Here is a 25,786-nt window from a genome sequence, read left to right as displayed (position 1 = left end):
CTGAGCCTCTGATGGGGACCAAGTGCTCAGCCGCCTGAGCCTGTGAGGGCCCTCTCCCACTCACACCACCACATAGGAGCTTTGTCCTGGGGCTCCTTGAACTTCTTCTGGGTGGGAGCTGGGGCCTGAATGGAGCCTGGAAAGGCAGAGCCTTGAAGGATGCGACACCAGAGGCTCATCCTTGCTATTTCTCTGCCTTCCCACAGCCTCCGCCGTCAGTTCAATGACACCGCATCAGGCAACTGCTCTGTCCCTCCCTACCCTGTGATGTCACCAGAGACCCCCAAGGTGAGCAGGCTACATATCCTAACCTTAAGGAGCTCACCCTGAGAGGTAGGAATTGAATACATCATCAGAGAGAGCAGATACAACCCGGCAATGGAAGCAAGCACAGGCTGGTGTAAGGTGCAGTGTGAAACCCTCCCTTAGCCAGGACAGCGGGAGGCAGGCATGTTCGGGGGGGGGGGGGGGGGGGGAGACATGAGAATGACTCTGAAAAGGCTGAGGCAGCTGCAGCCTGGGGCAGAGAGGCAGGAAAGAGACATAAGAGATGGGTCATCGTCAGCAGAGGCTTGGGAAGGCCTCCTGAGGCTCACCAAGGAACGTTGCCTTTGCTCAAGAAGAAGGCATCTGCAGTAGCAATGCAGTGACACAGGTGGGGTGTGCTTGCTGTCTGGCGACAGAGTCCCGGCTAGCCTCCAGGCAGGAGAGAGAGAGAGTGTGGGGCAGATCCGGAAGGCTGGGACAGCATGGGGCACTTGGGAGGGCTGGAATATTACTGGGTTCTGAGATGACAGTTCCTCCAGGTTTATTGCAAAGATTCTCTCAGGCGGACAACAAGGCGGGCTAGCGGAAGGCAGGCTTCACCGATGGCCCTCCTGGCCTCCCTCAGCCGACTTGCCATGCACCTGCAGATAGTGTAGGAATGAGCTCTATGCTTCAGACAGGGGAACCGAGGACCAGGAGCAGTCATGACTAGGCAAGGAGAGGGTACACGGTGGCATGCGGCTGAAGCTGGTCAGCGCCAGGGCTGTCAAGTCTATTCCTGGGCTGCCAGTGTATCAGGCCCAGGCCTTAGTCCTTGTCACTGGTGTGGAGGGGTTCTAGACAGTCCAGATCTTTGGTCTCTTCCCCAGAGACTGCCAGAGGGTTAGCGTCTTCGCCAGGGCTTCCGCTTGGAACAGCCTCGTCAGCCTCCATCTTCTCCTTCAGGTTCCGTTTGAAGAAGCCAACCTGTCAGAAGAACACACAAGCTGAGTGGGCACACAGGCCTGACTGCTTGAGTTTGGTTCCCAGAGCCGCCACCCCAGTGGAAGGAGAAGACAGGCTCCTGAAAGGTGCAGTACGGCCTGCCTCCCCGCCCCCACACACACTCCCCACCACTAACAAGTAAAGATTTAAACAAAATTAGATTTATGTATTATTTTGTGTGTGTGCATGGTTTGTATGCACGTATATTTGTGCACCAAACACATGCCTGATGTGTGAAAAGGCAGTGAGCCTCCATGTGGTTGCTGGGAATCGAACTCAGGACCTTTGGAAGAACAGACCGTGCTCCTAACCTCTGAGCCATCTCTCCAGCCCTTGTAAAAAAATTTTTTTAAAACGTTTTTGTTTGTTTGTTTGTTTGTTTTATTCATTGCATATGAGTGCTTTATCTGCAGAAGAGGGCACCAGATCACATTATAGATGGTTGTGAGCTACCATGTAGTTTCTGGGAATTGAACTCAGGACCTCTAGAAGAGCAGTCAGTGCTCTTAACCACTGAGTTAGCTCTCCACCCTCATAAATATTTTTTTAAAAGCTTTAAGTTTGGTAGTTTCTTCTTTAGACTCATCTGAATGCCATGTGTCAGCCAGGCGTGGTGGCCCGAGTTACCATGCAGGAGGAGAGACAGGAGGATCTTGAGTTTTAGCCATGTGGGCTACACGCTACTCTCTTTGCAAAAATGTCATGTGGGGCCGGGTGGTGGTGACACAGGGATGTAGAGGCAGGTGGATCTCTGAGTTTGAGGACAGACAGCCTGTTCTGCAGAGTGAGTTCCAGGACAGCCAGGACTACACAGAGAAACCCTGTCTCAAAAAACCAACCAACCAACCAACCAACAACAAAACAAATGCCACGTAGGCTAACGCTGTTGCTCAGTTGGCGGAGTGCTCACCTACCGCACAAGCTGTTTCCCAACACTGCATAAAGCCAGGTGTGGTGGCTCAGGCCTGCATTCCTAGCACTAGGGAGGCAGGGGCAGGAGATTCGAGAGTTTGAGATCATTTTCAGCAGTTGTCAGGTCAAGGCCACTCTAAGCCATCTCAACAAACAAAACACAAAACGGGGTTGGATAGACGGCACGGCGGTAGAGTGCTTAAAGCTTTTGCAGAAGACCTGGGTTCAGGCCCCAGCATCTCCCAAAGCTCCAGGAGACCTGACTCTCTCATTCAACCATTGTCTGTGGGTTCCTGTGTATACAAAGTAGGTATACATTAAAACACACATGCGGGGCCAGGCATGGTGGGTGGTGCACACCTTTAATCCCAGCACTCGGGAGGCAGAGGCAGGCAGATCGCTGTGCGTTCGAGGCCAGCCTTGTCTACAGAGTGAGTCCAGGACAGCCAAGGCTACACAGGGAAACCCTATCTCAAAAAACCAAAAAAATAAAAAAAAAATAAAAAGAAGAAGAAAACAAAACAAACAAACAAACAAAAAAAACACATGCGCATGCAAGTGTGTGTGTGTGTGTGTGTGTGTGTTTCCTTTCGGCACTAAGAACGGAAGCCAGGGTGTGCCTGCCCGTTACTGTACCACTGACACTCACGGATCTCAGGTGGGTAATAGGAAGGCACTATCTAACAGGAAGAATCACTAGTGTGGTAAGATGTGCTCTGCACACTCTCCTGAAGGCTTAAAACTGTGTGTGCACATGTGTGTGTTCCAGTGTTCCCATCTCTGAGAATTAATTCTAAATAATATTTGGGTAAGTGTGGGAAGTGAGTAAGAACAGCTATTTTTGTCACAAAACTATCCACAGTGCAGCCTAAACAGTCTTCAACAGGGAAATTTTTGTTGTTGTTGTTGTTGTTTTGTTGTCACTATTGTTGTTGTTGGTTTTGGTTTTTCGAGACAGGGTTTCTCTGTGTAGCTTTGACTGTCCTAGACTCACTTTGTAGACCAGGCTGGCCTCGAACTCACAGAGATCTGCCTCATTAAAGGCATGCACCACCATGCCCGGTTTCCAGGGAAGGTGTTAAATAAAAGATGGAGCACTGGGACTGCAGAAAATTGACCAAGCTTCGGAGGAGGAGGCGGAGCTGCTGGTGGCCACAGAGAGAGATGTCTAGACAAGGCATCAAGAGGAAAACACAAGCCCAGCAGGCTGTGCGGCTCTACCCCACTTTTGCCTCTCTCCCCCATTCTCCCTTATTGTTTAAAAAATAATTAATTAATTATTTAATTTTTCTTTGTGCATTGGTGTTTTGTCTGCATGTATGTCTGTGTGAAAGTGTTGGATCTCTTGGAGCCACAGACAGTTGTGGCTGCTGAAGATTGAAGCCAGGTCCTTTGGGAAAGCAGCCAGCGCTCTTAACCGCTTGGCCGTCCCCCCAGTCCCCCTCCCTTATCTTTAGACAGGGTCTCCAGAGGCACCTCATGCTGACCTTGAACTTTCAGAGATTCTACCTCTGACCCCCAAGTGCTGGGATTGCGGTTGTGCACCACAGCACCTGGCTGCTGCTTTTCCTCTTCTTCTTCTTCTTCTTCTTCTTCTTCTTCTTCTTCTTCTTCTTCTTCTTCTTCTTCTTCTTCTTCTTCTTCTTTTTTTTAAAATTATTATTTTGGGGCTGGAGAGATGGCTCAGCGGTTAAAAGCACTGCTCTTCCAGAGTTCAGTCCCCAGCAACCACATGGTGGCTCACAACCATCTGTAATGTGATATAATCCCCTTTTCTGGCTTACAGGTGTACATGCAGACAGAGCACTCATATATGATAAATAATTAAATAAAATATTTTTTTAATTAATATTTTATTTTAATTGATGTTCTGTCTGTGTGAGGGTGTCAGATCCCCTGGAACTGGAATTACAGACAGTTATGAACTGTCATGTGGGTGCTGGGATTTGAACCTGGGTCCTTTGGAAGAGCAGCCTGTGCTCTTAACCACAGAACCATCTCTCCAGTTCCCCATACCTGACTTCTTTTCTGAAACTCTGGAGCCTTTTTTTTTTTAAATAGAACCTCTGCCTCTCGTCACCCCTATTTTTTTACTCGTCTAAATCTCAGTTCAAATGCTACCTCTTCTTGGTGACCTTCCCAGACCTCCCAACCTGCACCAGGCATCTCCACTATAGGTTCCTGAGTCCACAGACCCCCGGGGTAGAGCCTTGTTTTTATGGTCACTCGTGTCCATGTCCCAAATTGTGACTGTGAACGTCATATGAGTGAGGACCATGTACATGTTATATGTCTGTCCTATGATGGGGCCTAGTGCAGTGCCCGGTGCCAGAGTGCATTTGCGTTACCTCTTTCCTCTCTCAACCTAGACCTGGCTGGGCTGGTGTTGCCCTGAATGCTGGGGAAGTCTCTCTCACTTGTGTATTGGCTCTTACAGACCTATCTGTGGAAGGATGGAGCGAGCTGGGTCCTGTTTTGGCTCTTACATCCCCCATTCTGGCATGCCCCTCCTGGTCCCTTTGCCCCCAGCAGACTTGGCAGTGCTGGACCATCTGGCGCCTCCTACCTTGTACAGTGCTAGGAAAATCAGCAACAGTAACAGCAGCCCCCCAGTGCCGCTGAGCACGTACAGGTGAAGCATTTCCTTCTCGTACACCACATCGACCTTCATGAGGACCTGGGGGGCGGGGGGACGGCCAGGTGAGGGCGGGAAGAGCCCACCCGCCCTAAACGTCCCTGTGTGTCCAGTCCAGCCCCTGCTCTCATTTCATATGGATTGCATCATAGCTTTGGCTCTGGCTTTCTCCAGCATATGTGTCACCCACCGGTCACGTGGCCACATGGACCACAGGCTACCCTGAGACTTGCTATTGGCCCCAGGAGGAAGGGCCTGAGCTGGGCATTTTACCCTAAAGAACCTGATTGCTGTGTTTAGATCCCTCTCTGGCCACCCTGAACTACCTGACCTCAACCACCCTGGGCCTCTGTGCTCACTGCTCTCTGTTCACTGACGGCTGGGCTGGCGGCCCTGTGGTGTTAGATCCTCAGAGCTAATCTGTAGCAGCTCAGACAAGGGAGCCCTGCAGCGGCTGGCTTCTCAGTGAGGTGGGACCTCCCAAGCTTCCCAAGGATTTGGATTAGAGTAAGCTCTGACTGGGCCAAGCTCCCCTTCTCCCACACGGCCCCTCTATATGCGCTCTGTGTGGGGTCCCCGAACCTCTCGGCCTGGCCTCCGAGGTACCTACCTGGGCCTTGGAGCCTTTGCTGCCGTACAGATGGAAGTGCTTGCTGCTGTTGAAGGAGATGGTGAGTGAGCTGCAGAGGCTGAGTGTGGAGGAGGCCTGTGGAGGGAGCAGAGTGTGAGACCCGGCACCTGGGCCCCGCTTGCTCTGAAAAGGAGGGGAGCAGATCCTGGTGAGGGGGCCCCATTCTCTGCCTAGGCTTGGTTCTCTGCCGTGTCATTCACTCCTCAGTGTCAGAAAGGGACTTCCTCAGACAGGACATGACACTAGCCTTGGCAAGCAAGTGTGGGCATGCGTGGCTCTACTCTCACCACTTGGGGGCTGGAGAGATGGCTCAGTGGTTAAGGGCACTGACTGCTCTTCCAGTTCAAAGCCCAGCCCCCACATGGCAGCTCAGAACTGTTTGTAACTCCAAGATCTGACACTCTCACATAGACACACTTGCAGGCAAAACACCAATGCACATAAAATAAAGGTAAAAAAAAAATATTTTAAAAAATTATTAATTAAGCTCACCACTTGGGAGGCCAAGGTTGGAAGCTCATGAGTTACAGACTAGTCTGGCTACATAGCGACACCCTAACTCAAAAGCTTAGGTGTGGTAGTGTACCTAGCCTTTAATCCCAGCGCTCAGGAGGCAGAGGCAGGGTGATCTATGTGAGTTCTCGGGCAGCCCGATCTACATAGAGAATTCCAGGGTGACACAGAAATCTTGTCTCAAAAAACCAAAACCGAAGAAAAGAAAACACAAACAAACAAACAAAAAACCGAACAAGCCTTCACCACAAAAGCAACCCTATAAACTTCAAACAAATCCAGGTGGCTTTGCTGTTGTTTGTTTGCAGCTATGCAAACCTGGTGTTTAGTCTAGAAGGGACCAATGGGGGGGGGCAGGGAGCACATGTGGGAAGCCCAGCCCCACCACTCGGAAGGCAAACGGACCCTCAACACTCCTCGGTGCCAACTACAAACAGGTGCTACCTTGATTTCCTCCAAGAGTTCCACGGTCCCGGTCACTCGGATGAGGGTCTCCTGCCTGAAGACAATTGGGCAGCGGAACTGGACTCCAGGCACACAAGGCTGCTGTGGTCAAGAACACTGGTCAGCGAGGCCTAGCATCCCCAGCCGACTGACTGCCCACCTCCAGCCTGATTCCTCAGCTTGCATAGCCCATACCTCAGCGTCACCGGGTGGCCTCTTCAGGTCCTCATAGTGGCAAGTGACAGGAGGATCCTAGGAATCAATGGTAGGGTCCTTCAGTAGGTCTGAGGCCACTTCCGCCCTCCCACAGCACTCAGGCACCCCCACTTCTCTCCCCATTCAGACATCCACACCCACTTCCTACAAGTTCGGTGCACGTGTTTCCCGCCACTTTGCCCTCTTCTCCATGGAACTTACCGTCTGTACAGTCCATGTGTGTGTGATGGGGTCCTCACTGTGAGGCCGCGGCACCCCCACCAAGGCCTCCAGTGTCGGGGTGCTGTGGTCGTAGGCAGAAGGCTGAATCGTCACCTGGGAAAGGGGCAGACACGGCAGAGCCTGAATGGCAGCTACCCCAACTACCAACCACCCTGTGCGACCTGAGGCACTGCCCAGGTGAACTCTGGGGCCTTGTACTTGCTAGGCAGGACATCTCAGTGGACCACACCTGGCCCTGCTCCAGCGCTTTCCTGCAAGTGTGATTAAGAGCACTGGCTGCTTTTCTAAAGGACTCAGGCTCAGTTTCAAACACCCACATGGCAGTTTGCATCTGTCCGTAGCTTCAGTTCCAGAGGACACAACACCTTCTTCTGGCCTCTGAAGGCACCAGGTATGTAAGTAGTGTACAGACATGCATTCAGGCAAAACACCCATATGCATAAAAAGATAAATTAAATTAAAACAAATAAAAATAAAAGAAAGTGCGGTGAGCTGGGCGTGGCGGTGCACGCTTTTAATCCCAGCACTCGGGATGCAGAGGCAGGCGAACTGCTGTGAGTTCAAAGCCAGCCTGGTCTACAAAGTGAGTCTAGGACAGCCAAGGCTACATAGAGAAACCCTGTCTCAAAAAAACAATAAATAAATAAATAAAAGAAAGTGTGGCTTTGAGGACCCTTCCTTGTGGAAGTTCATACCTGGTAGAGATGCTGGACTGGTTGGGTCTTGGGACCTTTAGGGGTGAAACCAATATAGAGTGTGGAGTTCTCCTGGCTGGGGAGAGAGACATGCAGAGATGGGAGGTGGAAAGAATATGGTTCAGACCCCTCTGGGCCTCCAGCACTGTGCTGAGGTCCTCGCAGGCACCTTGTCAGTCGGCCCTTTGGAACTCAGGTCACTAGAGAGAGAGGACTGAAGCTGCGGCATCAGGGCCACACCTTGGGGGCCGCGTCTTCACTACCACATGCCACCTCACTGTCCTGGGTGACCATCTCTTCCTGCACGGCCTTCCCATGTGCACCCCCCACCCTTCCTCCCCCCCTGCCCTCCCTCCCCCTCTGCCCCCCCCCACCCCTCTGCCCCCCCCAGCTCCCGGCTTCCTATGGCTCACCTGACCACTGCTCTCTCACAGGCTGCCAGTGTGGGAGGTTGCCCAGACCTTTCCCCACTCTCAAGTCCTGCCTCCTTGCCTTTGCTTATGCTCAGCTCTCTGTCCCCTGCCTGGTCCTCATCCCAGGACCTCTAGATGGAAGTGCAAGGCCACCTTTCTCCACGTGCCTTCCGTCTCTCCAGTACCTGCCCTGATATTTCATATCAACACCTTCCTGCTCAACACTTAATGCTCCGAAGCCCTGGGGACAGGAGCTGAGACACCGGCTCTGTCCTCACCCTGTAGAGCCAACTTCAAAGAGCCACTGTGTAGTGACCACAACACCCAACTAGAGACCCTTTGCATCCCACTGCTGCCCATTGCGTGCCGACACCACTGATTCCATGTGAGTGGGTCTGCTCTGACTAGATGTTAGGGGCCAGAGGGCAAAGGTCACTCTGGAACCGGTCCTTGCCTCTCCTCCAGCACTGCAATGCCAGGAAGGCAGGGAATCCAGTGCAAGTGGACACAGCCAAGCTTTGTTATCAGACAGTCTTGAGCTTAGTCCTTCTTAGCTGCATGGCTCTGGGCAAATGGCAGCGGTCTCTCTGAACCCGTGTTCACCAGTGGGGGTGCAGAGTGGTGACAGGAGTAAGAGACCCTTCAGAGAGAGAGTCTGCCACCAGGGAGCCAATGGCATGCTCTCAGACACAGCTCTTAAATGGGTCTCCTACTTTGGACCCCAGGAGCCTGTTGTAACGGCTGGGTTGAGTTCTGAGTTCTGAGCCTGTGATGACCAAGGAGGAAGAGGGCTGGAGGTAGTAGGGGACCCTGGGTGGCAAGGACACCCAGATGGGAGGACACAGTAGAAGGAAAGCATGATTGGGCTCGGCGGCACTCACTCCTCAGTGAGGATGTTCACTGGGTACAGGACAGGGATGCGGGTGGTGACTGAGTTGTCCTCCAGAAGGCTTAAGTTCTCGTTCTCACTGCGAGGGACAAGATGGAGAAGACACTGGTTAGAAGAGCACAGCTGCGGCTCCTTGCGGTCTGACCCCCAGCACAGGTGGCTGCGGCTCCCGGCGGTCTGACCCCCAGCACAGGCGCGTGGACAGCCCTACTCACCAGTGCACAGTGCCTTTCAGCTCGACAAAGTCTCCCCAGGACGCGTTGAGTAGCGTGTTAAACATCACTTGGAGGCTGACCTGGCAGGGAAGCAGAGATGAGGGAAAACGGAGGTGGCTCAGGAGCAGCGGGGGGGGGGGGGGGTGGTGGTGAGGGTGGTGGTGGTGGTGTGTGTGTGTCACCCACCCCCCGCGGTGACCGTGGAGCGCGTGCTCCCTACGTCTCTGGCACCACGTAGGTGTCCCCACTGGACAGATGGGGAAACTGAAGCTCTGGGCAGCTGAGTTGCGTGTGCAAGATCATAAAATGGATAGCCCAGTCTCGGGTTTGCCTCATCCTGAATCAGGCTCCGGGATGCAAAGCCGCTGTGTATACTGCCCCCTTGTGACAGGAGAGACTGTTCTTAGCCAGCCACCTGCTCCCTCCCCTGGGCTGCTCCACACTCACCTCTCGGTCTGCTTTGAAGATGGGAGAGCTTACATTGCACGCCAGTTTCTTGGTCAGGAGACCCGACTCGTCGTTGAGCTCCTCGCAGCTCACAGGCATTTGGCTGTGGGGCTGAGAGTGACAGAGCTTGTTGGTGGACAAGGTCCCAGGGTCCCTCAGAGGCCACTAACGCTCAGGGCTGGTTGCTCCGAGCACTCTGGTTGACCCAGAGAGGGCGAAGAGGAAAGCAGAGCTGAACCTAACAGTGCTAGTCTCTCAGGAGGCTGAGGCAGGCAGGTTGCTTAGCCCAGAAGCGTGAGTTCAATCTGGGCAACATTAGGATGCAATATTAAAGAAACAAAACCAAACAAATCTTGTAAAGTGAAATAAGCCGGATGTGCAGGACACATGTTGCGAGCCCGTTGCTGCCTGCGGTCTGATATGTAAATTCACAGAGCAGTACATGGGAAGTTGAGAGACGCCTAAGACCAGGAACCGGTATCTATTGCTTAGTGAGCTTGAGAGGATCCAAGGGTTCTGGAGAGAGTAATAGGACAAGAGACTCAACCAAATGCCACTGAGCTGCATGGTTAGAATGCTAAACTTATAGACATCCACCACAATTTAAAAAAAAAGCTAAAACTCTCAACCTGAGTTCAATGCCTGGGAACCACATGGTGGAAGGAGAGAAACGGAGCCTCCAAATTGTCCTCTGACCTTCACACATGTTCTAGAACACATGTGTTCTGACACGTGTGCACCTGGGTACACACACACATGCATAGACGTGCAAGGTATGAAATATAACAGCTTTAAAAATTAAAAACCTAGGGGAAAATAACTATGGAGATAAAAAAGCCAACTGGAGCTGGGTGTGGTGACGCACACCTTTAATCCCAGCACTTGGGAGGCAGAGGCAGGCGGATCTCTGAGTTCGAGGACAGCCTGGTCTACTAAGTTAGTCCAGGACAGCCAAGGCTACACAGAGAAACCCTGTCTCGAAAAACCAAAAAAAAAAAAAAAAAAAAAAAAAAAAAAAAGTCAACTGGTTAAAACAAATAAAAATAACTTTACAGTGTAATCTGTATATGTGTTTGACATATACATAAAAAGTATAAAATATAAAACCACACTTAGGAAGAAAAAAGGGATAATACCAAAAGATTAAGAACAGGAATTGAAGGGGCTGGAGAGATGGCTCAGCAGTTAAAAGCACTAACTGTTCTTCCAGAGCTCATGAGTTCAATTCCCAGCAACCACATGGTGGCTCACAATCATCTATAATGTGATCTGATACCCTCCTCTGGCCTGTAGATGTACATGCAGGCAGAGTTCTGTATACATAATAATAAATAAATAAATCTATAAAAAAAAAAAAAAAACAGGAATTGAGGCTGAGTGTGGTGGTGCACACCCTTTATCCCAGCACTCGGAAGGCAGAGGCAGGCGGATCTCTGAGAGTTTGAGGCCAGCCTAGTCTACAGAGTGAGTCCAGGACAGCCAGGGCTCTGTTACACAGAGAAACCCTTTCTCAAAAAACAAAACCAAACTAAAACAAAAATAGAAATTGCTTGTGTGTGGATTTAGCTCAGTAACAGAGCACTTGACTAGCATTTTCAAGGCCAGAGACTCAATGGCCAGTGCTGCAGAATGCATCTACACAGCATAGATGCCGTAACTGCTGAGCTGTCCACATAAACTCCTTGAACGTCTCCGTGATTTCCAAGTTTCCGTGGTGACCACTTATGTTTTTTGTTTTGGTTTTCAAGACAGGGTTTCTTTATATAACAGCTCTGGCTGTCCTGGACTCTCTCTGTAGACCAGGCTGGCCCTTGCCTCCTCAGTGCTGGGATTAAAGGCGTGTGCTACCATGCCCGGCTACTTATGATTTTTAAAACAGTAATTTGAAAAGTAAAAGTTCTGTCTTTGGGAAGATAGAGTTTCAATTTTCTAGACTGGTCTCTACCTTACTATCTAGCTAAGGAGAGCTTGAGCTTCTAACCCGCTCACCTCACCCTGCCCCTACCCATGCCCCCACCACCCCCACCCCACCCCATACCTCCTCGGTGCTGGGGTTACGGGCAGATACCACTCTTCCCAGCTGTATTCAGTGATGGAAGGAACACAGCACTTCATGCGTGCATGCTGGGCAAGCATTCTAAGTTACAGCCCCTAAAAGTTCTGTTCAAACCAATGCACAACACTGCCTGCTTCAGGGGTTTCAGCCATCTCCTGAGGGCTGTATTTTCATGTTGCCAAGCACACTAAAGCCACCATCCTAAAGCCTCCCTCATGCGCTTTCTCTCTCTCTCTCTCTCTTTCCTTCTTATTTATTTTTATATTTTAGTAATCATTGTTTTAGCTGGCTCACACCTTTAATCCCAGCACTCAGGAGGTAGAGGCTGATGGATCTCTTATAAGTTCAAGGCCACCCTGGTCTACATAGTGAGTTCCAGGCGAGCCAGGGTTCCGTGGTGAGACTCAGTCTCAAAAAATAAAACAAAATACATAAATACTTCTTTTTTCTGCATACGATTGTGTACCTGAATGTGTGTGTACACACACACACACACACACACACACACACACACACACACACACACACACACACCACATAAGCACCACATGCATGTAGGAGCAAACCACCAAAGTCAGAAGAAGAAACAGAAGCCTTGATATTGGGTGCAAACCTGTGTGAGCTTTTTGCCTAAGCACAGACTCAGGTCTTCATGTGTACAAGATAAATTGTTTACCTACTGTCTGGGCCATTTTTCTAGCCCTATCCCAATGTCCCAGACTCTTTTTTTTTTTTTTTTTTTTTTTTTTCTTCTTCTTCTTCGTTTTTCTTTCCTCTAAAAAGAGAATTCTAGGCTCAAAGAGCTTATACCCAGATAGGAGTTTGAGAAGCAGCACCGGGCTGGGCGAGCAGATGGGACTCTCAGAGCCTTGTACTCAGGTGATCAGGGACACCCAAAGTGCACTGTGGGAACAGGAGCCAGTGCAGGAAACCTCCCAGGCAACAGGGAACCCTCGGGCTCACCTTAAGCATCTCCACTTTGCGGAAAGAGAGTCCCCAAGGGAATAGCAAGCCCAGCTGCACCCAGTAAGCATCTTCTCCCAAATTCTTCAGCGTCCACTCCACAGCAAGGCTGGCAGAGGACGTCAGACGTAGGACTCCAGAGCTGCAGATTGGGAGAGGGTCAGAGGAAAGTCATGGGGGCCAAGACGGCAGGGAACAGCATCAAGGTGAGGTCTTCAGAGCTGAGGGAGCTGGCTGACCATAAATACCAGCTCCTATGCTCAGGCTCAGCATCCTAACATTATCTAACCCCAATGCCAACTCTGTTAATGACTGCCTTTCTCAGAGGACAGTGAGGCCCAGAGAGGAAGCGTCCTTCCTAGTGGGCACAGCCCATGGGTGAAGGATCTTTTGACGCTATCTCAATATCCTTTGCAGCTACCTCAGGAAGGCTGAACTGAACTAAAGAAGGGGCCTAGAGACAAAGGCTGACAGACCTGGCTGGGGATGAGAGGGCCAGGTTTGCCTCACACTTCTTGTCCTCGCCACAGTTCTTCTCAAAAGGGATCTGAAAGGCCAAGAAGGGACCAGGAAGGAGGCTCAGACCCAGCAGGGCTGACAGGGTCGCCAGGCCCGTGTGGCTGCCTCTTCTCCCTCTTACCTCCTTAGTCACTGCATGCACGGACGGCCTCAGGATCGGCTGCATGTCCCTGGTCTGCCGAGCATGGAGGAGGGAAGACAGTGCTGAGGTGAGTGAGTGGGTCTCATGATGGGACAGAAGAGGCTCAGGGCTTAGCAGGGACGACTGTGCTCTTACCCCCACCCTACTCATACCCACAGCCAGAGATATGTTCTTCCTAGTGACAGTACATAATGGGAGGATGAGGTCTGGGGTGCCTCTCCCTCCCACAGATGGGTATCTGGACTGGGACAAAGCAGCCTACAGTCCTACCCTTGGCAGGAGCTCTTGGCTGCTCAGACTCACCTGCCTGTCTGAGGCCCTTTCTCTGTGGTTTGCCTCTGCCAATCCCTCATCCTCCTAAGCCTGCTCTCCAACTTCTAGAAATTCACTGCCATTCCTTCTGCCGCCCCCAGTCCCTACCTCACCCCCTTAAGATGTCAGAGAGTAAAACACACACACACACACACACACACACACACAGAGAGAGAGAGAGAGAGAGAGAGAGGGAGAGAAGACACGGCAGCATCCACAGTGGGTAAAGGGTGAGGCTGAGACAAATACAGAGATGCTTTGGAGCATGGAAAAACGGCTCCTAACACAGCTAAGGGAGTGTCCTGAAGCAATGGCACCCCTACTAATTGCTGTATTTGGATCTAGAATGCCCACCTCTCCGTGTGTGCCAGCCTATGGCACAACTGGAAGGTGGCAGAACCTCTAAGAGCCAGCTCCTACTTGGAGAATGTTTTATGCCACTGGACATGTGTCCTTGAAGTTGACACTGACACAACAACCCTTTCCTCTTCTATCTTTACTTCCCAGCCACAGTGATGCAAGTAGGTGGTGGCTTTGCCATGCACTCCGCATCATGATGTGTGCCTGCCATAGGCCCAAAGCAACAGAGGCAAGGATGGTCATGGACACGCCCAAGTGAACCCTTCTTCTTTATAAATTAAGTATCTCTGTGAGTATTTGTTACCATAATGGAAAGCTGCACTGAAAACGGAAAAGAAAGCCAGGTGAAGAAAATGGAGAAGAAAATTCAGAGGCTACCAAGGCCCCAAGGCAAGATATACTGTGCCTCCCCCAAGGCAGCTGCTTGGACTAGCTCCAGGACGGTGCTCTAAAAGGAGCAAAAAGGCATAACAGAGTCCAGGTTCTCCTAAGCCTGTGGGACAATGCTGGGACACTAAGATTATATTCTGAAGGTAGTGGGGCCCTGGAAGGCCTTCACAGGTTATCACAGTGGGATTATCTAGAAGACTCTGGACTCTTCTTTAAGTGGAGAGTTCCAGCACTCTCTGCTGCCTGCTCAGCATTCACACAGATGCCCACTACCCATGCTGCCATGAGCCAAGTGGTGTCCAAGGCCTTGAGCCCCTCTGCTGTTTTTCTTAAAGAAGCAAAAGGTCCGTCTCCCTATGTCCCTTGACTATATCAGAACCACCACCACCCCAAGAAACCCGGAACTAATGACACTTTTCAGGAAAGTGTTCTTGACACTGATGGTGACCTCAGGTGCTCGGTCCTATGTGCTGGGTGTCCATCCAAGGCTGGGCAGAGCCTGCTTGGAATCCCAGCATAAGATTCCTCACCTCTTGCCTTTGAAACAGTCTCCCCTTCAAAACAAACCAAAGCAAAACAGAACAAAAAAAAAACACTCTCCACTTTTTATACTACGTTTCTTAGCCTCTCTTGCAGCTAAGTGTGATCATTTTGACTAAGTTCTGATCCCTGGGATGTCAGGGAAAGTGTTACGTAGATTTCTAAGGAGCCGGGCTTCAAGGGAAGCTGTGTGTGCTCTATGGGCGTTGCCAGGTGCACACACGTGACAGCCACAGCCAGGCATCTGTGAGCACAAGATGTAGCCACCACGGAAACCACACTGCCAAAAGCAAAAAGCACCTGCTCTTTGGTCCTTGCAAATAGTTTGCTGTTCCTGATTTAGAATCACAAAAGCCACATTTGTTCAAGAGAAAGACCTCCCACATAATGGAAGGACATGATGAAAGGAGAGAGCTTTCTCCCAAAGTTATCCTCTCTCTGATCTACACACACACACACACACACACACACACACACACACACACACACACACACACACACACACATTAATACATGTAATAGAAGAACTGGTTTGATGTCTGTCAGTCTTAGCTGGGTGTGACGGCTCACATCTGTATCCAGCAATTAGGAAGCTGGGAAAGCAAGCAGGATTATCAAGCATGCCAGACAACCTTGCCCTGCCCCCACCAAAAAAACCCAAACGAACACCAACAATCAAACTCACAAACAGCCAGCTTTAACGTAACCCTCTCTGGTTTGAAGTGGAGTAGGCCTAGCAGGTATCTTGGCCTGCCTAGAGCAGATTGAGTTGCCTCTGTGTGAATTCAGAAGCCTGGTATCACACATTGAAAGGCTGGACCCTCTGGGCTCCCTTCCTGACACGGTTGTGCTCACAACATCTCGTTAACGCGTCTGCTCCTGTCCACCCACACAAAGGGCCCTGCTTCAAAACCTGCTTCAAACCAGTGGGACCCCCCCCACCCCCACCACAGCGTCCTCCCTGCCTCCAGGTTCATGTTGGTGCAGTGCAGCCCACACCAGGGCTGGAACCAGCTACTTAAATGTCTGCGTGACAGTAGCAAGGCCTCCTCCCCATCTCCTGACTTTCTGGTCCCACCCCACAGGGCTTCGGGTGCCTCCATTCATATTGGGTAGGCATATGACCAAGGCCCGGTCCCTGGCATTGGGTTAGAGATGTGAATATGACTAGGTCGCAACAAAAGGAAGGACTCTCTCTTCTGGTTGTCAGAAGTCTGACAAAGGTAACAATGCCATATTGCTATGCGACACGAAATATGAAGAAATCTTCCTCAGCTTGGCAACAGGCCACATGCCTGTAATCAGGATTCAGGGGGTGAAAGCAGGTAAGCCAGGAGTTCAAAGACGGCCTGGGCTTCATAGAAAGTTCCACACCAGTCTGGGCTACATGAAGGAGGCAGGGGGAGAGAAAGAAAGAGAAGGAGAGACAAGGATTCTTGATGCTTTTGTCCAGGCATCTGGGGACAGATACACACAAAGCTAGGCCTGTGCTTCAGGCTAGAGGCCAACACACTCTCTTGTTTAGATGAGGTTTTACTTGGGTTTCTGACACCGGCACTAAAAATGCCCAGGAGGAGCTGAAGAGATACATCAGCAGTTAGCAGCACTGACCACTCTTCCAGAGGACCCAGATTCAATTCCCAGCACCCACACACATGGTAGCTCAAAACTCCAGTTTCAGAGAACCTGATACCTGCTTCGGACCTTCATGGACACACATGTAAATGCAAACATACAGGCAAAACGTTCACACGTATAAAATAAAATTAATAAACACACACAAAAAATTAAGCTCATAAATATACAGCATTTCCTTTTCCCACATAAAACTTCTTTGATATTTCCACAATGCCCTTAGCTTCTGACTCATCTTCTTCTCACGTTTCCATCACCCCAGAGCCTCCAACGTCTTTTTGCCTGTGCCACACTATGGTCTTACCTCTCCTTCTCTTGGAGACCTCTGGGTCACCTCTATGGGCAGCCTTGCCTTACTTACTTCCTCAGATCTCTGGTATACGTTACTGCAGCCTGGTCCCTAATTTGACAGCAGTGCCATTGAAGAGGATTGTCACCATGGCTTCTCTGGCAGCAGACTGTGAGCTCCCCCAGGGCAGGTGGGCAGCAACAGAACCAGTGCCCAGAGGTGGCGTAGCACACAGTTGGCCCCAGTCAACTCTGCTTGTTTCTTGTAGGCACTCTGCCCTCACCTTCAAATCCCAGCATTGGGCCGGGCAGGGTGCACCCACTGTACGATGCCAAAGGCACGGAGTAAGCTTGACGGTCACCAAACAGGAGGCCACCAGCTCAGGAAGAGTCCCACAGAAGAGAGGCTCTCTTTGTAGGTAGAAAACAGTCCCAGGAGATGGGCGGGGATGGAGCCCACTGAGGTTTTGCCAGGAAAGCCCATAACTGGATTCCCAGGCCACCTCTCCCCCAGACCCTGCTGGCTCTCACCAGCCCAACCACCTGTTGACTGTTGAGAACTTCAAAGAGAACTTCTTACCTCTGGCACTACATAGGGAGTGTCCGATCTTGGGGATTGGGATAGATATTCCCCCTCATTAGTTTTATAGTGCCCCCAATTTGGCACTGAGTTGAACACACAAAGGAGCGAAGGTTAATTAAGGCGCCTTGTCTTTGCAACAACAAGGAATAGGCTCCGGCCCAAAGCGAGGCCTTCTGAAGTGTCTTCCCTGGAATGTGTGCACTGCATGGTGCTAGAAAGCAATGCAGTCAGAGCTGATGCCCAGCAGGGACCTGAGACCCCCTCAGACTCCACCCACTATCGGCTCTTCCTCAGATCCCTCAGAGCCACCGCTTTCTTCCCAGGAGTTTGTCCTAAATACAGCCGCCTATGAATTCCCTTCCCGCTTAAACAGCACATGTTAGCTTTACTACTGCTAACTAGACTTTCCCAGTCTTCCCTTTAACCATGCGCGCCCCTCCCCGCAGTCAGTCTTACCGCCTTTTGGTCCCTAGGTGTTCCTTCCTCCTCCACAAGAGAGAAATTCAGAGAGACGTTGATAGGGGAGATAAGGTCTTGAATGCAGACCTGAGGGTGAGAACACACTGTCAGGATGAAAGGGACCCACTGAGAGCGCGCCTCATCTGTGCCTCACCCGCCATGGCGTTGGAGTAGTATTTATATGTTAAGACTATCCTTTTCCACTGCATGCTCTTGAATGCACTAAACAAACATATGATGTGTCAGGCGTCTATAACGTGCTTCCCAGTACAGCCCAGATCCCATGCTAGACATCACTAGTCAACCCCACAGTTTCCCACAGGACTGTAATGGAAGACAGCCCAGATCCCATGCTAGACATCACTAGTCAACCCCGCAGTTTCCCACAGGACTGTAATGGAAGACAGCCCAAATCCCATGCTAGACATCACTAGTCAACCCCACAGTTTCCCACAGGACTGTAATGGAAGACAGCCCAGATCCCATGCTAGACATCACTAGTCAACCCCGCAGTTTCCCACAGGACTGTAATGGAAGACAGCCCAGATCCCATGCTAGACATCACTAGTCAACCCCACAGTTTCCCACAGGACTGTAATGGAAGACAGCCCAAATCCCATGCTAGACATCACTAGTCAACCCCACAGTTTCCCACAGGACTGTAATGGAAGACAGCCCAGATCCCATGCTAGACATCACTAGTCAACCCCACAGTTTCCCACAGGACTGTAATGGAAGACAGCCCAAATCCCATGCTAGACATCACTAGTCAACCCCACAGTTTCCCACAGGACTGTAATGGAAGACAGCCCAGATCCCATGCTAGACATCACTAGTCAACCCCACAATTTCCCACAGGACTGTAATGGAAGCACTTGAACTCTTTGTGGGCTTGGACTCCAGTGGGTGGGAAGAATTAAGAGGTGTGGCTGTGTTGGAGGAGGTGTGTCACTGGGGTGGGCTTTGGGGTTTCAAAGGCCCATGTAATTCGCACTTAGCTCTCTGCCTCTTGCTTGTAGAGCAGATGTCAGCTACTTCAGTGCACGTTCTCTGCCATGATGACCATGGACACTCCCTGAGACTGCAAGCAAGCCCCCAGCAAACCCTTCTGCAAGTCATCTTGGCCATGGTGTCTCTTCATGGCGAATGGAAAAGTAACTAAGACACCGTGGTTAAGTTGATCCTGTTGTGGTGGTTCATGGTTTAATACAAGAACTTAGGAGGCTCGCCGAGAGCTCCAGGCCAGCCAGGGCTACAGAGTGAGATGTTTTTCAAACAATGTTTTAAAAATTGCCCTAGGGAGCTGAAAAGGTGGTTTTATTTGTTAAGAGCGCTAGCTGCTGTTCCAGAGGACACAGGTTCGATTCCCAGTACCCACATGATGGATCACAACTTTCGGTAACTCTAGACCTAGGAGATCTAATGCCTTCTGGCTTCCTCAGGCACCAGGCATACAAGTGGTACAAAGATATACATGCAAGCCAAACACCCATATGCAGAGTATACGTACATATATAACACGTGTATAATATTAGATATTATGTATATATCTGTTTTAGGCAGCCATTATCAAATTTCATGCAAGAACATTCCAGAACAACTAAGCTATTAGTTCCTTGATAACAGAGTTCGTGCATTCTTTTGTCACTTCTAGTGGCCATATCAGCCTAAGTAGGCTCTCAGTTTGAACTTTGCTAAGGAGGCTGCCGATCTTAACAGTCTAGACGATCATTCGCTATTCGGCATGAGGGAAGGAGCTCTAAAGCCGTGCTCAACCCTAGGACTGAGAGAAACAGGGCTAAGAACCCACGTACCCAGACCCAAAGCTCAAGGTGCCCCCATGTCATGTTGCTGTCTTCTCTGGAAAATTTGTGTTTTCAGTTCCCAGTGTTAAAAGGGTGGCATGTGAGGAGCGGAAGGACACAGTGTGTAGTTAGGAACAAACCAAGACCTTGAGTGGGTAACAGTTGAAGATGGGGACAAGCTACCCGGGCAACGCTTCTAGTTATGACAGCCCAGAGAAGAAACCTAAGTAACAAGCAAACTCCATCTAGACATCTTGACAACTGTACAAAATAGTATTTAAAAAGAAATGGGTCAGGCGGTGGTGGTGCACACCTTTAATCCTAGCACTTGGGAAGCAGAGGCAGGAGGATCGCTGTGAGTTCAAGGCCAGGTCTACAAAGAAAGGCCAGCACAGTCAAGGCTACCCAGAGAAACCCTGTCTCGAAAAAACAAAACAAAACAAAAAACAAAAAGAAGAAAGAAAAAACAAAAGAAAGAAAGAAATGAGCCAGGGCTGGGGAGATAGGTCAGGGGTTAAGAGCACTATCTGCTCTGCTCTTCCAGAGGACCTGGGTTCAATTCCTGGCATCCACATAGTGGCTAACAACCATCTATCATGAAGTCTGATGCTATCTTCTGGTGTGCAGGTGCACATGCAGATAAACCGCCATGAATGCAAGTGCAAACCAGCCAGAGAGGGTTGGAGAGATAGCTCAATGGTTAAGGGCACTTGTCTGCTCTTCTAGAGGTCCTGAGTTCAATTCCCAGCAACCGCACGGTGGTTCACAACCATCTATAATGAGACCCGATGCCCTCTTCTGGCCTGCAGATGCACATGCAGGCAGAGCATGTATACATAATAAATAAATAAACCTTTAAAAACAAAACAAAACAGACAGTGTTGCACAGCAAGACCCTGTCTCAGATAAAACAAAAACGCTAATACAGATATGATGAGGACTAGAGGACAATGTCCTGAAGGGTGTTATGTCAACCACTGAAGAGCAGAGGAATGGTAGTGCAAAGAGATCCATGCCACCTGCCACCGCTGTGTGGTGACAGAGCTAAGCCTACACCCCCATTGCTTCCCACTGCAGTCAGCCCTTCCCTAAACACCAGCACTGGCTCCCTTACTGGGAAGTGAAACTGGAAGTCCATGCAGGATTTTTCTGGGGTGACAAATGTGCTCCCACTGAACTTGTGGCTTCCTCCTGGGAACAGACCTCGGCTCCTTGTCCGATGGCCATCCAGCTGCAGGGTGTAGCTAAGATTGGCAAGCAGGCGACCTGGGCAGGGAGGAAGGCAGGAGGTAAGTGACAGGAGACCCTCCTCGTGCTGGGCAGAGGGCAGGAGGGCGGCACAAACCTTGAAACCGAGCCGTGAGGGCCTGGATCTGGAAGCACACCTTGAGCTTGACCCCTTTCCTCTGCTCCTGGCTGGCTGAGTAGGAGCACTCCACCTCATGTACTGAGATCTCGTCTGGGGAGAAGGACATCTCAGTGACAACGTCCACCACGGGCCTCGAGCTGCAGAGCAGAGAACACTAAGTCTCTCCCTTGGGCACATCTCCGCTGGGTTGGTGACACAGATTTGGGAGCTCTGTCCAGCAGAGGACAGATGACTCTGTTTCCGTGTCCTATCAGAAGTCTCTCAGTGACAATCAGGGTTCCCTCTAGCTCACTACAGACTTGCAATTTATTTTCCTATAAAGAGATGATCTTTGTTTTTTGTTTGTTTGTTTGTTTGTTTGTTTTTGTTTTTTTTTTTTTCCGAGACAGGGTTTCTCTGTCTGGACTCACTTTGTAGACCAGGCTGGCCTCGAACTCACAGCAATCGCCTGCCTCTGCCTCCCGAGTGCTGGGATTAAAGGCGTGCGCCACCACGCCCAGCAAGAGATGGTCTTTGTAAAAGGGGCGATCAGGGCAGTGAGATGGCTCAGGAGGGGTACAGGCGTGAACCACCAAGCCCGATGGCCTGAGTTTGGTCCCCAAAGGAGAAAACAAGCTCCTACAAATTGTCTTCTGACTTCCACATTTGTACCATGGCACACACATGAGCCAGTGTGAGCACACACACACACATAATAGAAAAAACGAACAAACATGCTTGGTTTTGAGACAAGGTTTCACTATATATCCTTAGCTGGCCTGGAACCTTCTCTGTACACCAGCCTGAACTTGAACTCACAAAGATCCACCTTCCTCTGGCCCCCACCCCCCGCCCTGCCCAGTGTTAGGATTAAAGGAGTGTATCACCACAAACAGCCCAATAGACATTTTTTTTTTTTTTTCAAAAACGGTGCCAGTGGCTCAGTGATGCGGCTCAGCAGGTAAAAAGTTCTTGGTACCAAAGCCTGATCACCTGGGCTCAGTCGTGGGAACCTACATGGTGGAAAGAGACAGGCGACTCACACCAGCCGTCTCCCGTGCATAACAATACACACACGCTGAGCAAATATTAATTAATTAATGTTTTTTTAAAGAGAGAGAAGGACAAAAGAAATCAAAGTGTGTGTAGTAGTGCACAGCTACAATCCCAGTGCTGGTAAGCCTGGGACAGAAGACCACAGCCTGGCCTAGTGAGACCCTAAGAGGGAGAGAGAAAGACCCAGTTACGCCACATAACATAGTGGGGGATTCTGTGCTGGGTTTTGTGGCATTGGGAAATGAACTTAGAGATGTGTGCACATTGCCATGTAATATAGATAGATAGATAGATAGATAGATAGATAGATAGATAGACAGACAGACAGACAGACAGACAGACAGACAGACAGACTTAGACAAGGTCTTAATATGTAGCTCCCAGCTGACCTGGAAATCACTCTGTAGACCAGACCGTGCCATATAATATTCAGAATAAATTTCAAGCTCTTTATTACCAATGATGCATTGCCTGTCTCAATCGTCTTATGCCTCTCACAATGCCCCCCGGGACAACCACATTCCAGCTGCACTTCCCCTATCCTGCCAATCTTCCATCTTCCTTCTGGCCTTGGCACATGCTGGGCTTCCTACAAAGCCCTTACCTAGGCTTCTGTTGGCCCGATACATTCTCAGCTCTCAGCTCTCAGCTCCAAGTCCGGCCCTTCAGAGAGGCCCCAGTCTGCAATAGGCTGTCACTGCTACTGTCTCACAGGAGCCTGCTCACTTCCTTGTAGCACTCAACATCTAACCGCTGATTTAAGTTTTCATTACACAAATCCTCACACACACTCAGGGCCCATCGTCTGACCCACGGTTCAAGACACAGCATGTGCTGGGCACGGTGGCACGTCACTATAATCCCGGTGAAAGGAGGCAGAGGCAGAAAGACTTTGGCCTTAAGGCTAGCCTGGACTACCATACTGAGCTCTAGGCTAGCCTGCATTGTACTGTGACACTGTCTTGAAAAGACAAAACAAGCCGGGTGTGGTGGTGCACGCCTTTAATCCCAGCATTTGGGAGGCAGAGGCAGGTTGATCACCGTGAGTTCGAGGCCAACTTGGTCTGCAAAACGAGCCCAGGAAAGCCAAGGCTACAGAGAGACCCTGTCTCGGGGGGGGGGGGGGGGGGGGGGACACAAAACAAAATCCCCCAAATAAAACAAGAGCCATAGTAGGCGACCAGGGCTGAGGGTGGAGTGCAGTGGTAGAGAGCCTTCTTAGACTGCATGAGGCTCCGGGTCCATCCCCAGCACTGCCACAGAACCAAAAAGGGCCAGCAAGATGGCTCAGAGGGCAAAGGAGCACACACACACACACAAACACACACACACACACACACACACACACACACGCATCTTTAAAGGCATAATCGGTAATAATACCTATCTCCTGTATCATGACACTAACAAAGCAGGAAATATCACACCATCACTTCAAAAATGGAGGCATTTGGGTCCCAAGAACTCAGGCCAGAAGATTTTAACTTCATACAATGATTTTTTTTTTTTTTTTTTAGGACCAGAGACACTTGGGTGCAAATCCCATCTCTGCCTCTGAGTAGCAGCTGCTAGGCCAGGCGTGAGACATGGAAGCCAGGAAGGAGGGCCGGCCCCATAGTCAGAGAGCGGAGGCCCAGCTGCTCCCTGAGGAAAGAGAGCTGTGGCGGTCAGGGCAATGCTGGGCACCCCCTTACCTCAGCACAGTCACCTGGCCCTTGGCTCCTACAACCACATCTGCCAGCCTGTCCCCTCCGATGTCCTTCACCCCATGGATGGAGCGTCCAAACCACTGGATCCCCGGGGACACCTGGGCTCCTTGTATTCGCTGGGAGCAAGAGAGAAACGGATGCTAAGCCAGAGAGGAGGCCAGGTGAGGGAAGTCAGACTCAGACTTGAGGCTTGGAGGCTTCAGGGTGCACAGGATTGCAGTTGGGTGGGCAGGCAGGGTCCCTTACCTGGCTCGGCTGGGGATTGAGCCCACCAGGCTGCCCATTGAAGATATACACAGCCCCCTGCTCCTCCAGAGGGGCTCCAATGGCCACGTCTGTCAGCTCATCTCCATTGAGGTCTGTCAAGGCAGTTATGGCAGCTCCAAACCGTCCAAGAGGGTGGCCAGGGTCACCTTGCAGCTCTGAGACCATTTCGAACAGTGCCTGGAGAGAAGACAGTTCACACATTCACCTCCTAACCACAGCAAACTTTCCAGAATGTGGCATTGTGGTAAATCCATTAAAGAGCACAAAAGAAATGTGTGACCAGGTCCCTCAAAGCGTCAGAATGCCACTGTCAGGCTGGCCTGTGCTAAGTCCAGCCCAGTGTGTTTCTGTCTGCATAACCTTGCGACTCTGCAGAGTGATGGAGCCTCCCAGCCTTGTGTTCTTATTTGTACCATAAGGATTGTAGGTGCTTAGGAGCCGATCAAACAGTGAAATGAGGGCATGGATACAAGATGCTTAGCACAGGACCTTGCACACTAATTCCTCAACCATCAGCTCCTATTTGTTGTTTAAAAGGTTTGGTTGGTGTAGTAAAGCTGTTCCGAGTAACCCACACCTGATCAGGACTTCACACCTCACAGACAGTCAGCACCCCCCTGTCACCTGTCTTCTCCGGTAAATGAACACTCGGCCTCCTCTCTGCTCCCCATAGAACATGGGTGCCCCAATCAGCAACAGCTCTGCCTCTCCATCTTGGTCCAAATCGACGCTACACAGCTCCCCACCAAAATAAGATCCAATCTGTGAGGACAGGAAGTCATCTGAGGAAGAGTCAGCAGGGCCAGCGGGAGAGGCAGGTCCCCCTCCTGCCCCTCAGCCGCACCAGGCCCACCTTCCCCCACCTCAGAGGCAGGATCAAGTCTTGGCTTCCCCCTTGAGCTCATGTGAATTAAGACAAGTTGGGACCCTGTAGGGTCAATGTCTTAAGGCAGAGTGACGGCAGTGGGGGGAGGGAGCGGGAGGGGGGAGGGATTGGGGGGAAATGACGATTTACACCCTCACCCCAGGCTGCCCCAAGCAGCAAACGTGATTCATCCTACACAAGCACAGTACTTGCAAGGCATGGCCAGTCATTACTCATGTTTCGCTGGCAGGTGCCCTTCATGTCACTCTCACCTGAGTCCCCTCTATCTTCTGGGTCTGCTTCCAGTGTCCTCTGGCCTCTGGTGCTTGGAAGAGCAACACTTGCCCCACATGCTGGTACCGTGGGGCTCCTGCTGCCAATAGTGGCAGAGAGCTACGGGAGGGCAGCCAGGCCACAGTGTAACCTGATAAAACAGAAGTGAAAGACTCGGAGTTAGAGGCACAAAGGATGGCGGAAGGAGAACCGGGACCTGGCATGGAAATAGCCAGAAGACCTTTTGCCTGCTAGAGGCAGCCATGTGCACGAACAGCACTGCCACCACTGCACCTCTCAATTATGAAGGGCCTGCTCACCCATGGAGCAGTCATCCCTGGGCCTTCACACACAGAGTGTCTGCTGAGGCATGATCTATCTTATTTCATGTATACGAGTGTTCTGCCTGCACGTACGTGTGTGTGTCCCGTGTGCATACTTAGCAACCATGGACAGCAGAGTCACAGATGTCTGTGAGCCACCCTGTGGAATGCTGGGAAACCTCAGTCTTCTACAGGAGCTGCCAGTGTTCTAAACCTCTGAGCCATTTCTCCAACCCTTCCCACAAGGTTTAATCAAGGAGCAGAAATGCACTCTGATTGGGGACAGAATCATTTCCTGCTGAGCTCCTGGATGAATGACAAACTGAGCTGAGTTGACTTCAGATGAACTGTGACCTCTAATGCCCGCCACCACGCCTTCCCCACCACAGTGTGCTGTGCCCCTCCCAACT

The 25,786-nt window shown here is 50.8% G+C and overlaps 1 protein-coding gene across 1 annotated transcript in view; it reads right to left on the bottom strand.

Annotated features, from left to right (window-relative positions):
- Positions 1 to 488: 488 nt before the first annotated feature.
- Itgal (integrin subunit alpha L) overlaps positions 489 to 25,786 on the bottom strand; it is a 40,740-nt gene continuing 15,442 nt past the window's right edge. The window contains exons 12-31 of the mRNA XM_051145343.1: positions 25,053 to 25,204; positions 24,540 to 24,677; positions 23,895 to 24,092; positions 23,634 to 23,764; positions 20,881 to 21,041; positions 20,650 to 20,801; positions 17,728 to 17,817; positions 13,143 to 13,196; positions 12,979 to 13,049; positions 12,503 to 12,644; positions 9,484 to 9,594; positions 9,037 to 9,116; positions 8,814 to 8,900; positions 7,520 to 7,595; positions 6,804 to 6,917; positions 6,582 to 6,638; positions 6,387 to 6,488; positions 5,409 to 5,504; positions 4,730 to 4,840; positions 489 to 1,233 (exon numbers count right to left, since the gene is read on the bottom strand). Coding sequence (XP_051001300.1) covers positions 1,075 to 1,233; positions 4,730 to 4,840; positions 5,409 to 5,504; positions 6,387 to 6,488; positions 6,582 to 6,638; positions 6,804 to 6,917; positions 7,520 to 7,595; positions 8,814 to 8,900; positions 9,037 to 9,116; positions 9,484 to 9,594; positions 12,503 to 12,644; positions 12,979 to 13,049; positions 13,143 to 13,196; positions 17,728 to 17,817; positions 20,650 to 20,801; positions 20,881 to 21,041; positions 23,634 to 23,764; positions 23,895 to 24,092; positions 24,540 to 24,677; positions 25,053 to 25,204 — 2,282 coding nt within the window. The 3' untranslated portion in view covers positions 489 to 1,074. The remainder of the gene's footprint in view (positions 1,234 to 4,729; positions 4,841 to 5,408; positions 5,505 to 6,386; positions 6,489 to 6,581; positions 6,639 to 6,803; positions 6,918 to 7,519; positions 7,596 to 8,813; positions 8,901 to 9,036; positions 9,117 to 9,483; positions 9,595 to 12,502; positions 12,645 to 12,978; positions 13,050 to 13,142; positions 13,197 to 17,727; positions 17,818 to 20,649; positions 20,802 to 20,880; positions 21,042 to 23,633; positions 23,765 to 23,894; positions 24,093 to 24,539; positions 24,678 to 25,052; positions 25,205 to 25,786) is intronic.

Source organism: Acomys russatus, chromosome 5, assembly GCF_903995435.1.
Source record: "Acomys russatus chromosome 5, mAcoRus1.1, whole genome shotgun sequence".
In the NCBI taxonomy this organism is placed as follows: Eukaryota; Metazoa; Chordata; class Mammalia; order Rodentia; family Muridae; genus Acomys; species Acomys russatus.
This window is presented reverse-complemented; position numbering and strand designations above follow the sequence as displayed.